This window comes from Planococcus citri, chromosome 3 (assembly GCF_950023065.1).
Source record: "Planococcus citri chromosome 3, ihPlaCitr1.1, whole genome shotgun sequence".
Lineage (NCBI taxonomy): Eukaryota > Metazoa > Arthropoda > Insecta > Hemiptera > Pseudococcidae > Planococcus > Planococcus citri.
The window spans coordinates 6,469,995-6,487,072 of NC_088679.1; the positions used below are offsets into that span (position 1 = coordinate 6,469,995).

At 33.4% G+C, this 17,078-nt stretch overlaps 1 protein-coding gene across 1 annotated transcript; it reads left to right on the top strand.

Moving 5' to 3' along the window:
- Positions 1-11,465: 11,465 nt before the first annotated feature.
- Positions 11,466-17,008, top strand: LOC135840704 (putative phosphatidate phosphatase). Its single transcript, XM_065357355.1, has 5 exons — positions 11,466-11,886; positions 11,994-12,298; positions 12,718-12,775; positions 15,963-16,136; positions 16,635-17,008. The coding sequence occupies exons 1-5, from the start codon at positions 11,755-11,757 to the stop codon at positions 16,746-16,748; spliced, it is 783 nt and encodes a 260-aa protein (XP_065213427.1). The 5' UTR covers positions 11,466-11,754; the 3' UTR covers positions 16,749-17,008.
- Positions 17,009-17,078: the final 70 nt, after the last annotated feature.

The following is a 17,078-nucleotide window of genomic DNA, read 5'->3' on the forward strand; positions in this document are numbered from 1 at the left end:
ATTTTTGCATTTGAGAGTGTTTGAAAAAATTTGTTCTATTTTTGTTCTAATTTATAGACGTTTTTCAAATTTTTACATTATTTAGTGAAAATTTAAGCATTTCATGTATTCGGTATTTGTGGGCAATTTTCTAGTTTTTCCAATGAAGGAAAAACGAAATATTCTCATGATGATAAAGAACTCACTTTAGGAGACAAGCTTACCAATCGCTCACGGGGAGTCCCATGATTCTCTGTGAGTTAAATGATTTTCATGAGAGTCCATATTATTGCAAACTATACCACAAGAAAATTGATTAAATTATCCAACTCTGATCTGTATTAAGCATGGACTTTCATGATGATAAATTACTCACTTTAGGAGACAAGCTTACCAATCGCTCACGGGGAGTCCCATGATTCTCTGTGAGTAAAATGATTTTCACGAAAGGTCATGAGAGTACAGATCATGAGTCAAATATTTCAGAATTTTATATTTTGGAATTTTCCAAAAGTACATGATGAATAAGGTAGCACAATTCTACTGTGATTCTTGAGATAATTATCTCCTTTGAGGCTAGTCAGGCTTTTGCCTTGCTCATTAAGGAGTTTTTTCTCAATTGGCACAGTATAGCTGCGATCCCCTACTCACCACGTAAGTGAGAGACTAGCAATTTTTGTATTATCAAAATTTTATTTTGCTCTGAAAATACACAGTAACCAGGGTACCACAATTCTACCGTGATTTTCGAGATAATTATCTCCCTTGAGGCTAGTCAGGTTTTACACCTTGCTCATGAGGAGTTTTTTCTCGATTGGCACAATATAGCTGCGATCCCCTACCCATCATGTAAGTCAGAGATTAATTTTTTACGAAGCCAAAATTTTACGTAAGTTTAATTTTTTAACAAAATTAAATTATTTTGACTCGGACTTGTATTTCTAAGAATTATGAATCGAATAGTATTTTAGAATTTTTTCCTGCCCCTATTCGCAATTTATACACGAAAGAGTGTTTGAAAAAATTCATTTTATGTACATTATAAATATACTACATTATTCTAGTATAGTGTTAGTAAGCTGTACTCACTGAGACTTTTCTTACTGAAATATGAGCTATAATTTTGCCTGCATATCTACCTACGAGACTTTGAGGTAAAAAACGCAATTTTGATGGGGTATAAGAATTTAAAAAAAAAATCAAAATGGAAAAAAAATCAAAAAAAAAATCAAAAATTTTGGAAGGTTATAATTTAGATTAATTCAAAACGTAATTTTTAGCTTGAATTATGCTCGTTTTTTCGAGCTTTTTGGATTCAAGAAAGTTCAAAAATTAATTTTTTGGTAAATTTAAATTTTTACTTTATGAGTTTTCGAAGATACGTGGCATGTATGATTTTTTCTAGAGAGGTTCATCCACGTCAGGCGCCAGACTAAGTGATTAGTCAATTTTGACATGCAACATACCTTGGAAAATCATGTTTTTTTTTTTTTTTTTTTTTTTTTTTTTTAAGAAAAAAATTCTGTCAAAGAGTCTAGAATTTTTGACATTGAATATTTTGGAATTATGGTTTTTTCACTCGAATTGTGTTCTTTAGGAGAACCATTTGGAATTCGAGTTTGACAAAATTTGATAAAAATCGAAAAGTTTGAAGATTTTAAAAAATTTGAATTTTTAAGGGTGGGTTTTTTAGTAAGTCGGATTGAAAATTTTACAATTTTCATGAGAATTACGCGGAAGTTAGGCGCCAATATGATATAGTGAGATTAAGCGTGATTGAGATAGATAGATTTTATCAGAATTTCTACCTACGTACTGAAGTTTAGAAATATTCCCTAAGGTAGTGAATATTTGCCTCGCCAGGTTAGCTCAATATATCGGAGAGGTCTCAGTCATACTACTCACTTTTCACAGAAATAATTTCCAATCACCAATCAAAAGCATACATACAAGATAATATGATTTATTGTTGCTCGGAAACATGATTAAAGATACATATTCTATCGGTTAATCGAGTATAAAATGATTTTACTACCTTAGACTCGAGTTGGCATATTATGTAATAATTAATATTCGTTAATAGATAATGAGGGTGGTAATTGCTTACCCATTGAAACTGTACACATTTCCTAGAAAATGTGTTATTAATGCAGGTGACTTTCTCACCAGGTTCACAAACTGTCCATATTTCCTGCCTCTTCGGTATGTCCCTAATACTAGACATGGTCGGCAGGGGTTGGTTGTTTTTACTGAGGGTGCTTTTCCAGACGAGAAGTATGTTCCGATGGCCGGCAGGATGGGAAACATACCCAATAGAGAACGTGAAGAATTACGATCGATAATTTTAATCACGAAGCGAAATAATATTAACCACTATAGAAGTGGGCGAGATCGGAAAAAATAGGAGATGAGTGTCCTTGTAGAGGGAACTCATCCGCTTCTAACTTACATAAATACACTTTGAGACCAAGAACCGGCTCGCGCGTTCGCCGAATACGAGATCTAATTAAATTCAAATCATGTTAGATGTAACTACTCGGTAGTCTTGCGACCACCGAGTAGGAGATGCAGCTTAATTGGGAATGCAACTTGCCCGAAAATACAACAACTGCAACTAGTTCGGCTCGTGGCTGTGTTGCTCAATTTATAGTCGTAGGTGCATCGTTCGATGCGCGGCTATTGATGACATTGAATTGTCATCAAAATGTATTAGAAGAAGTTCTCACATTACCAGACTTGCGCAGTCTTTGGGAGTTGTTATTTTAATCCTCGCTACGGCGATGCTTCTTATACTCATCACTACGGCGATGCTTTTATTAATCATCCCTTACGTGATGAAGGCATATTTCCTCATATCAGATTTTCAAAATATAAATTTTAAAACCAAATTTTCATCGTTTTTTAGAAAGTACTCCGCAAATTTTTTTTTCAGGAATTTGTTTTACAGCTTTCTAGCTAGAAAATTTCAAAATCAATTTCCAAACTCGTTCCGTGGTTCCTCTCGTCTAAATTTTGAAAGTAGGATTTTTAAAATTTTAGTAAAGAAAGCTACAATTTTTTTTATAAAACAAATTGTAAAGTTTTTTCATTGTAAACCCATTTTTTCAAAATTTTAAAACGTGTTTTCAAATGAAACAGACTTACTTAGAAGCAGATAAAAAACTTGATCTTGATATTTCACACCAACTTAACAAACCAAATTCAAAACTCTCTCTGCGAGTGTTATAATCTTGCAATTATATACATCCCAAATTTTAAAAAACTTAAAATTGAAATTTACGTCCTATTTTCACTTTAAAACGAGTTTATCAAAAAAAAATTTGAAGTTGGTTCGTTCAACGTACTGAAAACCCGAACTATGAAAAACTTTTATAAAATGTGTACCTAGTTCTACTAAGTATAGGTATACCTATACTTAGTAGAACTGTTCATTTGTTCGTGAAAAATATACCTAGGTACCGTAGTTTGTACAATGTAAGTATATACCTATTTGTACAGCATATGATGAGAATGGAAAAGATGGAAAATCATCATTAGTAGGTAGGTATAACTAGGTACCTAGGTTTTTTGAAGTTTTAAATTTTCAATGAATTTTGGTTCCTAAAATTATATTTTGAGGTGTTTAAGGGTCTGCTCTTTCGATCCAGCTTGGTTTCTTTCAAGTTGGAGCGTGTCAGGTCAACAGATTCCCTTCATAGAAGACGACTATATCCGTGTAGTTATATTTTTTGTTTTACATATGTTCTTATGTTCATTAAATTATTAGATACAAAACTCAAGCGTCACACTAGTGTGTTTTTAACAAGGTTAAACGATTCTGTGGATAATTGTTCGCGTAATGTGTCAGTGTCTTTCTTCTACATGATCGAAAGGAAGTTATAAGAACATTGCTTCTGTCATCTGGCATGTATATAAGGTAGGTACCTAGGGTGAGAATCGTGGGTAAATAAGTGTCTTTTCAATTTATTGTAAAACGGATTCAATGTTTTATTAAAGCATCAAAGTGAACTAAAGTGAATAATTATTCGAGCTCTCGCGCATCAACAGGTAGATTTACTGGTTTAGGATCATTGCGTCATTTTTACTGAATATAAATTAATAAAATATATATCTATCCATTTTCGATGAAATCAGTAAGTACTGCTGAACTTTCCCTTACAAATTATCAAACTTGACAAAATCCCTACTCGTCTCTTAATTTTTCCAATTGAAGAAGGCCACATTTATTGGACAGTTTACTTTACCTATTGCAGAAATTTGTTCAATATCTATACACAAATTCCCAATTATTGTATACTTATCTAATATGTCTCTTGTTAACTTTTTTCAAGGACTAAATCCTTATCGCTCTACGTCGGTTTCTCATTGGTACGTACCTTTTTTAAAAATTGTGTAAGTATGTATTTCGCAAATAATGAGTAAACATTAAGAACATGAACATGACTTTGCAATATTCGTTTTTGAAAAGACGATTAGATAATTTTACGAGTTCATAAATTTCATTCAAACTTTGTTCGATGCTCCTTCGTATAAATAGAAGCGCTTGAGCAATGAATTTTTCAGTTTGGTCAAAAAGTTGAAAGCTGTCAAGTGCTGCATGTGATTGTAACATTTAACGCGTAGAAAATTCGTTTTATTCCAGTTTAGTATTTTTCTTATTGTACGGTCTCAAGAGTGATAAACGAAAATGAAGCTGCAATTTTTTTTCTCAATCAGTATAATAGTGTTGCTGATTTGTTTGCCATATTTTGCGACAGGGAGTGATTGTGGAAATGGTCAAAGTTTTGGACAGGCTGACAGCTCTTGCAACAACCCACCTTATGGGCAGACTTCCACTGATTGTTATTGCGATCGTTGTCCAGAAGATGCAAAGTGTTACTGCAGATATAACATGAATAGAGAAACAAAGAAATGCAAATGTTACAACAATCCATATGGACCAGACTGTGCCCCAACCGGGGTTCTGCCATCTGATTTTAGATAACACTCCGCTATCCGCCATCCGCACATTGTAGCGGGAGATTCACACTTAGTTTTAGGGAGCATTGAGGAGCAACATTTCATTGACCAATTATACAAATTATTCGATATTTAATCAAAGAATTTCTGGCTGAATCTATTTTTGAATGTTAAAATTAAATCAGGAACCTAAGAACCATTATTGAAAAACTTTTATTAAGGTGCACCGGGGGAAGTCAGAACGTTTTTTCACAATTTCAACTTTGATCAGCTGTTAATCTCGTACTAATGAACCAATATCGCTGAAATTTGGTATGTAGGTTCCCATAAGGGTTCTTAACCTATGGTAAAAATTTCAGCGCGATTGTCGCAGTAGCTTTCGCACAATCGAATAAAATGTAACTTGTTCTGACTTACCCCACTTTGGGGTAAGTCAGAAAATCTACAAAATTAATTGGTATTATTAGGATTCGACCTTGATCGATGCGCAATATGTCGAATAACATGTTTTCGAGGTCGTAGAATCCAAATCTGGAGTTATTTTTTTTGTAGGAGTGGGGGGTGAGGCGTGGGGAGGAGGCAATTCCAAATTTTTCGTACATTATTGTGTAATATGTCGATTGATATGTTTTCAAGGTCGTAGAATCCGAATCTGCAGTTATTTTTTTTGTAGGAGTGGGGAGTGAGGCGTGGGGAGAGGGAAAATTTCGAATTTTTCATACATTATTGTGTAATATGTCGAATAATATGTTTTTGAAATCGTAGAATTCGAATCTGGAGATATTTTTTTTGTAGGGGTGGGAGGTGAGTCAAGGGGAGAGAGAGTAAATTACAAATTTTGCCTATATTAATGTGTAATATGTCGATTGATATGTTTTTGAGGTCGTATAATTCGAATCTGGGGTTATTTTTTCGCAGGGGTATGAGGCGAGGCAAGAGGAGAGGAGAAATTTCAAATTTTGCCTATAATATTGTGTAACATGTTAGTTGATATGTGTTCAAGGTCACAGAATTCGAATCTTGAGCTAGTTTTTAGGGTCGAGTGCTATTCAAGTATCACCGTTTGGGGAGAGGGCCCCATCCATGCGAACCTACGACTCACCTTCCACCTTCACCATAAAAAATGACTCCGGATTCGAATTCTACGACCTCGAAAATATATTATTCGACATATAACACGATAATGTAGGAGAAATTTGAAATTTTCCCTTTCCCCACGCCTCACCCCCCACTCCTACAAAAAAAATTACTCCAAATTCGGATTCTACGATTTCGAAAACATATTATTCGACATATTACACAATAATGTACGAAAAATTCGAAATTTTCCCTCTCCCCACGCCTCACTCCCCACTCCTACAAAAAAAATAACTGCAGATTCGGATTCTACGACCTCGAAAACATATCAGTCGACATATTACACAATAATGTACGAAAAATTTAGAATTGCCCCCTCCCCACGCCTCACCCCCCACTCCTACAAAAAAAATAACTCCAGATTTGGATTCTACGACCTCGAAAACATATTATTCTACGTATTACACATCGATGAAGTGGAATCCTAATTATCAATGTTCACTTTTCTGACTTACCCCATAGCACTAATTTAGGGGGTAAGTCAGAAAAAGCGATATAAATAATGAATAATTGAAAATTAACAAAAATTGAATACTTGGGGTTTTACATTATTGTTTTAGGAATACTTTCACTTATAATATCACTTTTACTGATCATTTCTTCTGAGGTAAAAAGCAGTTTGAAAAATACTGATTACAATTTGAAATCAAATTCAAAACAGCAACTAAAAATGAACCAATGAAAAGCCTGTAAAATGAAACTGGGTCGCGAAATTTTTTATGCTGTGATGAAGTAGGGGTAGTACCCTCAAGTTACCCCTGGGTAGCGCTTCGGCAGATATAAGCCTCTAAGAGCTAGAGCAGTTTTTCTGACTTACCCCGAATTCGGACTTCCCCCGGTGCACCTTATGAAAAAAATGTTTGACTCTATAAGGATTCAAACCCACAATTTTTCTGCACGCAAGGATCATATCCTCGCCTCCTAGACCACACAGCTTTTTGTGACGTTGATATAATAGATGTAAGAAGGATACATATACGCACGCTTGTATCACTCTAAACTTTGAACATTTATTGCTCTAGTGAGCTATTTTGCAGGTATGTTTCATATTCAATAAAATATGCTAAATGATAGAGGGTTAGGATTTTTATTCAATTAACAGAATAGGCTAAACCTTTCATACTTTTTTTATATTCTTCAATACTTATGACTCACAAGCAATAACTTCACTTCTCTTGGTTCAGGGTAGAAGGGAATAGGTACTCAAAATCATTCCTCTTGAAAATGTGGCCCTTAATTTAGATATATGTAGGTATTAATAAATAATTATTTGATAACTTTGTTGTAAAATGCGTAGGTATTACCTCGTAATTTTGTATTTTACTGATAGAAGATTATTCTCTTTGAAGGGAAAGATACATAGTGTTCGAGATAAACTTCCTTGGTCTCAATAACTTGTATTTTGACTGCGTTTCGAGACAGACGTGTGATTTTATATCTCTGTTTTAATTTTCCTATTTTGTAATGTTTTTTGTGTTATGTTTTGAAGAGAAGTAAACTATTATGATTTGAATCGAGAATTTTAATTGTGTTTGGAGTTTCGGGATTTTTAAATATTATTCCAAGTGCTCATCACGCTAACTATGTAGGCCTAAGTCGCTGCACTGAGGGTGCTGGTGTAGGCATGGCTCTGCGCTCTGCCATGGCCTAAGTTGGTGAGTATAGACACTGGACCTGCGGAGTAAGACAACCAACTGGCAGCCATCTTGCCAAAAAAACCTGTGTTGGAAAAATTTCTCCCACTGGGTGCTCTTGGCTGCGTTGCTGTCAATTTCTTGAACAAACTACATGCAAAATACAGCGCAGCCAAGAGCACTCAGCGAGAGAAATTGGCTCTACACAAAATATCACTACCATCCCTTTCCCCCGTTTCCGGCAGATTGAAGTACAGTACAGCCAAGAGGACTCAGTGGGATAATTTTTCCCTACACAAACGTTCTTTACTGTTTCCGTTCCCCTCGGCCTGCAGTTGGTTGTCTTACTCCGCAGGTCCAGTGTCTATAAGGTGAGCAAACAAATGTCCCATAAGATACTCCATGATTATATGGTTTTAATGTATATTTTGTATAGTATGATATAGTCAAATTGTCAAATAGGACTTCTACTACCTTTTTTATTTGCTTAATAAATTGAAATGGTTTGATTATGATTCGAGTTTATTTCACCTTTTATTGATATATCTCGACATATCGCACCTTGGGAGTAATAAGGTCACATCTCAAAAAAGTGAAATTTTACAGGAGAGCGATTTTCTTTTTTTTTAAAACTTGATACATTATTTTCATCAACTTATAATTAATTGTGAGGAATGAATAGCATCACATTTTAAAGATTGGGTATCTTACCTTCATTTAGCATAAGAATACTTTGAAAAATAAAATCCTACAGAGGAAATATTTCAATTTTGGAAAACATTTTGAGTTGGAACCTTTCATTAAAATTGATGTGGAGGTGAAAGGAAGCATCCAAAAAAAATTTCATGGTGTCAAATATGTAGAGAATTAAATTTCCAATCGACAAAATGTCGTTAGTTTTTTTCTAGAGTGCTTAGTTTTTGAGTTTTTCTCAAAAAACTAAAATTTTATTATATGTGCAAATTCATTTTTCTGAAAAGTGATCAATTTAAAAAAAATTTTCCATTTGGTACAAACCAATAAAAAATGCACTCCTTGTGACTATTTCTAATTGACAAACATTCAAAACAATCAAAACCGTTTGTTAACACTTTGTATGTATGAAATTTGCTCAAAAAAGGTGGAGTTTTTTGAGATGTACCCATATAACTCCAAACAACTTGCAAAGTTGTTGAGATTTTGAGTTAGGCCATTTGCGTTTTTTACAAGATCTAGATAATGTACCCAACTCAAAAGTGTTATTTTTGGTTGAGGGGGGGGGGGTCATATAAACCCCAAAAATGCAAAAACATCAAAATCAATTTTTTTTGAGATGTGACCTTATTACTCCCAAGGTGCGATATGAGATTTTACTTTTTACCTATCTTCGAATCGCCAACATGATTTGGTTTGTCTGAGATAAATTCATTTTTCTTTTGAGTTTGAATATTTGATTTTGTGAACAAATTTATTTAGATGAGATCTTCTATCTCATCTCCTTCTTGGCTTTGCTCTAAATTATTTTAAGGAGAAGTATTTTTAGTTTCTTATTCGAGAATGAGTTTTGCTATTATCAAGAAGCTTATGTGGTGTGTTAGGGTTTGTTATTTGTTATTTCCTACGTAAATTCGCACCTCGGGAGTAATAAGGTGACATCTCAAAAAAGTGAAATTTTACAGGAGAGTGATTTTCTTATTTTTTTAAACTTGATTCATTATTTTTATCAACTTATAAATTAATTGTGAGGAATGAATAGCACCTCATTTTAAAGATCTGGTATCCTACCTTCATTTAGCATAAGAACATTTTGAAAAATAAAATCTTAAAGAGGAAATATTTCAATGTTTGGAAAACATTTTGAGTTAGCACCTTTCATTAAAGTTGATGTGGAGGCGAAAGGAAGCGTCCAAAAAAAATTTCATGATAACAAAGTTGTAGAGAATTAAATTTCCAATCGACATAATGTCGTTATTTTTTTTCTAGAGTGCTTAGTTTTTGAGTTTTTCTCAAAAAACTAAAATTTCATTATATGTGCAAATTCATTTTTCTGAAAAGTGATCAATTTAAAAAATTTTTTCCATTTGGTACAAACCAATAAAAAATGCACTCCTTGTGACTTTTCTAACTGACAAACTTTCAAAACAATCAAAACTGTTTATTAACACTTTGTATGTACGAAATTTGCTCAAAAAAGGTGGAGTTTTTTGAGATGTCACCTTATAACTCCGAACAACTTGCAATGTTGTTGAGATTTTGAGTTAGGCCATTTGGGTTTTTTACATGATCCAGATACTGTACCCAACTCAAAGTGTTATTTTTGGTTGAGGGGGGTCATACAAGCCCCAAAAATGCAAAAACATCAAAATCAATTTTTTTTGAGATGTCACCTTATTACTCCCGAGGTGCGAATTGATCCTACCTACAGGGTGCCTAGAAATATCGAGTAGGTACCCCTAAAAAAGTTTTTCATTAAAAATATAGGTTGGCAACGTGAAATAGATGCATATGATTGGTGGAATGTTATCTCTCCTGTCCAACAACCAATCATGGGCTATCATTATTATCATTCACTGTGACCAACCAAAGTATTTAGTAGAAAACTGTTTTAAAGGTACTCGATATTTCTGGCCACCCTGTACCTGTGTAGAAATTCTCCTTATGATATCTATTTTCCTACCTACCAACTTTTGATACTTGCTCAGAGAAGAAGCTGACAACCTCGTATCCAAAATTAATTCCATTTTTTAATCATAACACACCACAAGTTGCATTAGAATTTCAATGAAGCTGGGGGGAATAATATGCTATGGCAGCATACCTATGCAATTAATTTACATTTTGGGTAACATATTTTGACCAAGATGGATTACTAATTTTTTGAACAGAATTTTTTAGTAAAAATACAAATTCTGTTCATTCTCTCTAAATTGAGCTCTTTTTTGATTAATAATTTTTTTTTTTTTAATTGAAAAATGTAGCTATTTGATTGCATGAAATAGTTCACTCATAACTCGTAAGTAAGTATAAAAAAATGTAAAAAAAATTATGAAATTTTAAATGACAGAATCAGGAGTAGATATGTGAATTGATTGACTTATATTTACTTAAGCATCTTCAAATGCAAAAAAAATGAACAAATTTTTCAAACATTGTTTTTTACCTCTCGAAACCCAAATTTTTGAACGCTTTGGTCCTTTCTTCACTCGGCCCAATACTTAGGTATCTCGTAAACTAAAAAAAATCTCAGTTTCAAACTTCCATACATTCAAAAATGAAAATAAAAATTTTTTAGTGAAATTTGACTTGATGTGAGGTATTATATCAATTGGCAAAATTGTTATTTCATCTTTTATTTGAATTTCATCTCAAAAACTTGTAAGTAATTTTATTCGGCAAAATTGGTACTTTTTTTCTATGTACTACCAGTAGGCAAATTCTCACTCAACACCTCCTCTCTCTCCTTTTTCTTGTCAGATTGACTTATAAGTATCCGAACCTGAGAAGAAATCAGTAGGAGAAATATTCTGGGGGGGGGAGAATACCTATCAATTCTGTGCTTTGAAATGAGCTCAACAATTTGATGAGAAAATAGATTTTTTTAAAATAATTTTAAAATGCATGTGTTCCGTTACATATGTACAAAGGACCCGATGCGACGCAAAAGTTTTCTCCTTATTCATTGCATTTTTGCACCCTTCATTTAAACATTGAACTTGAGCTAGGCATCGTTTAATGTACGCAAGCGCGCAATGAGTGAGGAAAAAAGTACTGTAGGAAATATTTTACATACTAGCAAATCTCATAAACAAAGCGAGACGTTCGTGTACATGATTCTTGTTAGATATTTTTGTCGCGTGAAAAATAACTGAAATTATTCGAGTTCCTATTTTTAAACAACTCATTTTTTAAAGATGTGATTTTTTCGCAGTGCCAATTCATTTTAATATTTTTAATGATTTGTTATCATCGATGGTATCAATTTTAGAAGAAAATATCCAGTGAAATTCGCGTGTTTATTTTTTTTCAATCAAAATTTTACAGCGTCTAGTGAAGTTTTTATTTTTACATGGGCAATCTACTTAAACCATTCCAAAGAGGATTTTTCTGCGATGATTATTCAATTTTATATCCTAAAACAGCATCTACAGTACCCACACCGGTAGTAGCAGTTATTGGAGTAGCAATTCCAGTATTATTAGTAAGTAGTACCTATCTATACCTACCTATCAATTTACTAAACAACATAATTTTGAAATTATACCACACTCAATTTCTTAAATATAATTGGAAATTTTCCTTTGATAGATTTTCTGGGGAGAATACGCGGAGACGAAACGAAACAAGAATACTACGAATATTGTACACAATATTGGAAAATATAAAATCACACATTACCATTGGAATTTATATCGTCGGCTGATTTGCTGCGTCAGCGGAGGCTTGTTTTCATTTTTGATCACCGAAGTGGCCAAAATAGAAATTGGTCGCTTGAGACCGAATTTTATTGACGTTTGTGGTATCAGATGGTCCGATTATTGTCCCAACGAGACATATCCCTATATTGGAGCTGAAAAGTTCAAATGTACCAACAGCGATTCTGATGAAAGCAGGTACGTGACAATTTTTTAAAAGCTCTAAAAATAATTCTGCGAATCTACATCTACCATACATTCGATTCGTGAAATTTTAAATTCTGAAATTCCCAGTTCAATACTTACCTACCTATTTACCCACGTGTTTCGATTTATGTTGCGATGATAAAGAGTCGTCGTAGGTTTAATTATTCGAGTACTCGTACCTATACTTATCGCTCACTTTTCAAAATTTCAACTCGAACCGGATGAAATACTTAACAGAAATAGTGATACGTCATGTACGAGCTATTTTTTCAACGAACGTGTCAAAAATTAAATCAGTCATTTATCGGAAGGGAACTCATCGCGAGTCGCTGGCTAATAATTTTGCGAAACGAAATCGGAAGTTGGAATATATCACGAAGCCCTAATATACGTATTTTTATACTTTCTAGGGTATCATTTCCCTCGGGTCATGCGAGCTTTTCGTTTTACGTTGCAGTTTTCACTGTGGTAAGTGACTCATATAGTATTGTGTTTGCATACAAGGTGTCCTGAAAATGATATTAGGTACCGTTGAAACGGAAATGTAATTTCCTCTAATTACCGTTCAGCTTCCCTCAGGAAAGAGTATTACATATGAGATGGATTTGAATGTGTAATATGGTGTATAGTGTAGCTTAGACTGTTTTATATCTTTCGCCTTTAGTTATAAATACCTCTAAGTTCGACTATTTCAGTTGAAAAAAGTCCTAATGATGTACAGCTTTAATTTAAATAAAAATGGAATTTTTGGAAAGAGACCATTATGATCCCAGAAATAGAAATTTTATCACTATTAAATTGATTTTCAAATTATGAATTTTTGAAAATGTCAAATTCATGATTTCCCATTTAAAAAAAAAAAAACATTTTTTGAAAACGATTATTCGATATTTTTGAAATTTTGTAACATACCTATTAGTCCAGCATATGACAATAGGAGGGACAACTTTTTTTTAAAGGGGACATCCTAAGGAACATTTTAAAGCAAACTTGCCAAAAAAAAAGTTGGCCTTACTTACAAAATGGCGGCCATTTTGATTGACAGGTCAGTCGAAATCGCAGGTTTTGGATTTTAACATAGGACTTGCACGAACTTTTTCAAACTTTACATAGGTAGATCGAAAGATCATGCAAAAATTTATCACCTGTCAAAATTTCAAGTCTAAAGTGCGTTTTTCGATTTTTGGTGAATTTTTGAAAATCGGATTTAGGACAAAAATGAGGGAAGAAATCAAAATTTTACCAAATTGACCAAGAAAGCTGAAATTTGGGATATACTCTATTTTCGACATGCCAAATCGATTGGAAACGGTTTCAACCCGTTTTGAGCAGTTCCGAAGCCTCCAGCAGATTTTTGAAAGCCGAAATTCCCACAAAATTCCATCAGATTGGAGCTGTAAAGCCAAAATTTATTCTAAAAACTAATTTCAATACGCTACGAAGTACTGTAGGTGAATTTCAAGTCGTTTTGGATCCTCCAGCGACTTTTTGAAAATTCCCAAAGCCTCCACCAGATTTTTGAACCTTTAAATTTTCACAAAATTTCATCAAATGGAGATGGAGAGTCGAAATTCATTCTGCAAAACTAATTTTAACGCCCTCTGAAGACGACTTCAGGTGGGCTGAAGTCAATTTGAAGCATCCAACGACTTTTTTGAAAATTACTGGAGCCTCCAGCAGATTTTTGAAACTTTAAATTTTCACAAAATTTCATCAAATGGAGATGGAAATCTGAAATTTACTCTACACTCCAATTTTAACACTCTCTGAAGACGACTTCAGGTGGGGTTCAAGTCATTTTAGGGCCTCCAGCGACTTTTTTGAAAATAACTGGAGCCTCCGGTAGATTTTTGAAACTTGAAATTTCCCCAACATTAATTTATCAAATGGAGTTGGCAAGCTGCAATTTACTTCGCAGACTACATGGTGGTTTCAAATGGTTTTGAAGCTTCCAGCTACTTTTAGAAAATTTCAATTTTCCAGAAAAACGTCATACAACCTTTCAAAAAGTTGCTGGAGGCTCCAAAACGACTTGAAATTCACCAGCAGTCAACTTCGTAGCGTATTGAAATTAGTTTGCAGAATGAATTTCGACTCTCCATCTCAGTTTGATGAAATTTTGGGGAAATTTCAAGTTTCAAAAATCTACTGGAGGCTCCAGTAATTTTCAAAATAGTCGTTGGAGGCTATAAAATGACTTGAAATCCACCAGAAGTCGTTTTCAGAGGGTGTTAAAATTGAAGTGTAGAGTAAATTTCAGCTTTCCATCTCGACTATATTTTGATGAAATTTTGTAAAAATTTAAAGTTTCAAAAATCTGCTGGAGGCTTCAGGAATTTTCAAAAAGATTGCTGGAGGATCCAAAACGACTTGAAATTCACCTAATTAGTTTTTAGAATAAATTTTAGCTTTACAACTCCAATTTGATGGAATTTTGTGGGAATTTCGAGTTTCAAAAATCTGCTGGAGGCTCCAGAACTGCTCAAAACAGTTTAAAACAGTTTCCAATCGATTTGGCATGTCGAAAATAGGGTATATCCCAAATTTCAGCTTTCTTGGTCAATTTGGTAAAATTTTGGTTTTTTCCCTCATTTTTGGGCTAAATTGGATTTTCAAAAATTCACCAATAAGTAATCAAAAAACGCACTTTAGCACTTGAAATTTTGACAGGTGATAAATTGTTGCATGATCTTTCGATCTACCTATGTAAAGTTTGAAAAAGTTCGTGCAAGTCCTATGTTAAAATCCAAAACCTGCGATTTCGACTGACCTGTCAATCAAAATGGCCGCCATTTTGTAAGTAAGGCCAACTTTTTTTTGGCAAGTTTGCTTTAAAATGTTTCTTAGGATGTCCCCTTAAAAAAAAAGTTGTCCCGGAGGATCGGCGGTGGGGGGGGGGGTGCAATTACTCCTATTGTCATATGCCGGACTATATCTTTTTCGGCCGCGAAAAGATGAATTTTGTTCCTTGTAAAATACTGACCCACTAAATGAAAATTTGAAATTTTGTAACTTACCTACCCACCTTCTTTAGCTGTAAAAAGATAAATTTTTGTTCATCATAAAAATATTATTGTGTTGTAAGCACTTTAAAAATAAATGTCTCTCTCTCTCTCATAAAATACTGCTCCACTAAGTGAAAATTTTGATCCTCTCAGTCCATCTTGATCTTTCAGAAATTTTTGATTGATTGAAATTTTCGAATTATGTAGTTCGTTCCAGAGGCGTAGAAATAACCCTCCAAAAAAACGTCATTTTTATTTAATTTCAAATTGTTCTGCCCATAAATTCAATTTTGGATGAGAAATACTTGACCCATCCCACAACCCACAACACGTTTACAATTATGGAGAAAAATCGACTATCTACCTAGTAAACCCTTAGTTCAAAAATACCAAAATTTTCGATATTGAATAACGATTCCTTATTTTTCAAAAATAGTTCATGGCTGGCCAAAAAATTATTCAGAGTTGCTGAAATTTTCAGAGAAATGTCTTTAAAAAATACTCCAATTAAAAATCCAACTTTCGATAAAAATTAAGCCACATCTGGGCAACTTTTCCCTCAAAATTGGCCTGATTAATAAAAATATGCTTTCCTACATATACCTAAGAGAAAAATAATCTCACTCATAATGGATTTTTTTTTTCGGCAGTTATACTTGGAAAAGAGACTAAAAATTGAGAGCACAATTTTGAAGCCAACGATTCAATTTTTAGTTCTATTATTGGCTTGGTTCGTGGCACTATCTCGAATAATGGATAACAAACATCATTGGAGCGATGTATTGGCAGGAATGGTGATCGGAAGTGGTGTAGCTCTAATAAATGTGAGTAACTTTTGACTTTTTCTTGCAGACTCAGCATTATATGGAATTCAAATTCAAAAATGTGAACATTGCATATTTTTTTTAAAACTGACAATAAAGGAGCCTTCTGAACTGACTTTCTTCGAGTTCGATTTAAAAGAAATCAAACTAGTAGATCGAGGAGCTTTACAATCACTTTTGGATTTTTTTGGAGGCAATTTGGAAATATATAAAAAATATTTTTAAAAAAAACTGTTTTAACCCTTCTCCTTTTCCTTCCTTCAAAAACTATCAGTTTTATACATTTCTACAGCCTCTCCAGTGATTTTTCAATTTTCTCGGAAGGTTCATAGGTGGACAAAAAGGATGAATGTGCCTCTGAAAGGTGTCGAGTTGATATTTTTTAAATTATTTTTGAAATAGAGCTACGTATTTTGATAGGTAATACGTACTTATACTAGTGTCGCTTTCAATAATTTTGCAAAACGAGTCAAAAATCAATCTGCGATTTTTTTTCAGACGATTCTTGTGCATTCGATGTTCGAAGATGAAAAACCACCAATTATTGTTAATCCAGATGTGAATGGAAATCGAGCAAGTAGAGTTTCGAACGAAATACAAGATTTATTATGAAACTGCAGGCCAGCACTCAGACGAGGGTTAAAAATATATGCTTGTAAAATATTCGTATAAGTAGGTATGAGAAATGAAATTTACTCTCTTTCCGATTTTTGCTACAACTTTCAACTCTATTTTGATAATTTGACCAAAAAAATCATACCTATTAAGTACCTACCTTCTCGAGATTTACTTATTTTTATAATTTTTGTAATTTTATTTTATTTTTTGTATTTTTTGTGCCTTTAAATTAATAAATGCTGGAAGCAATAGAATTTCTTATTTTATTAATACCCATATGAAGTGTGAGCTTCAAGGCTTGATTTTTAGTAGGAGTGGAACAGT

Bases quoted from the DNA above. Each gene is read 5' to 3' on its own strand.
- LOC135840704 (XM_065357355.1), top strand. From the start codon at position 11,755: ATGGGCAATCTACTTAAACCATTCCAAAGAGGATTTTTCTGCGATGAT. The intron at 12,299-12,717 runs GTACGTGACAAT...TATACTTTCTAG, and splicing joins AGCGATTCTGATGAAAGCAG to GGTATCATTTCCCTCGGGTC. The intron at 16,137-16,634 runs GTGAGTAACTTT...ATTTTTTTTCAG, and splicing joins GTGGTGTAGCTCTAATAAAT to ACGATTCTTGTGCATTCGAT.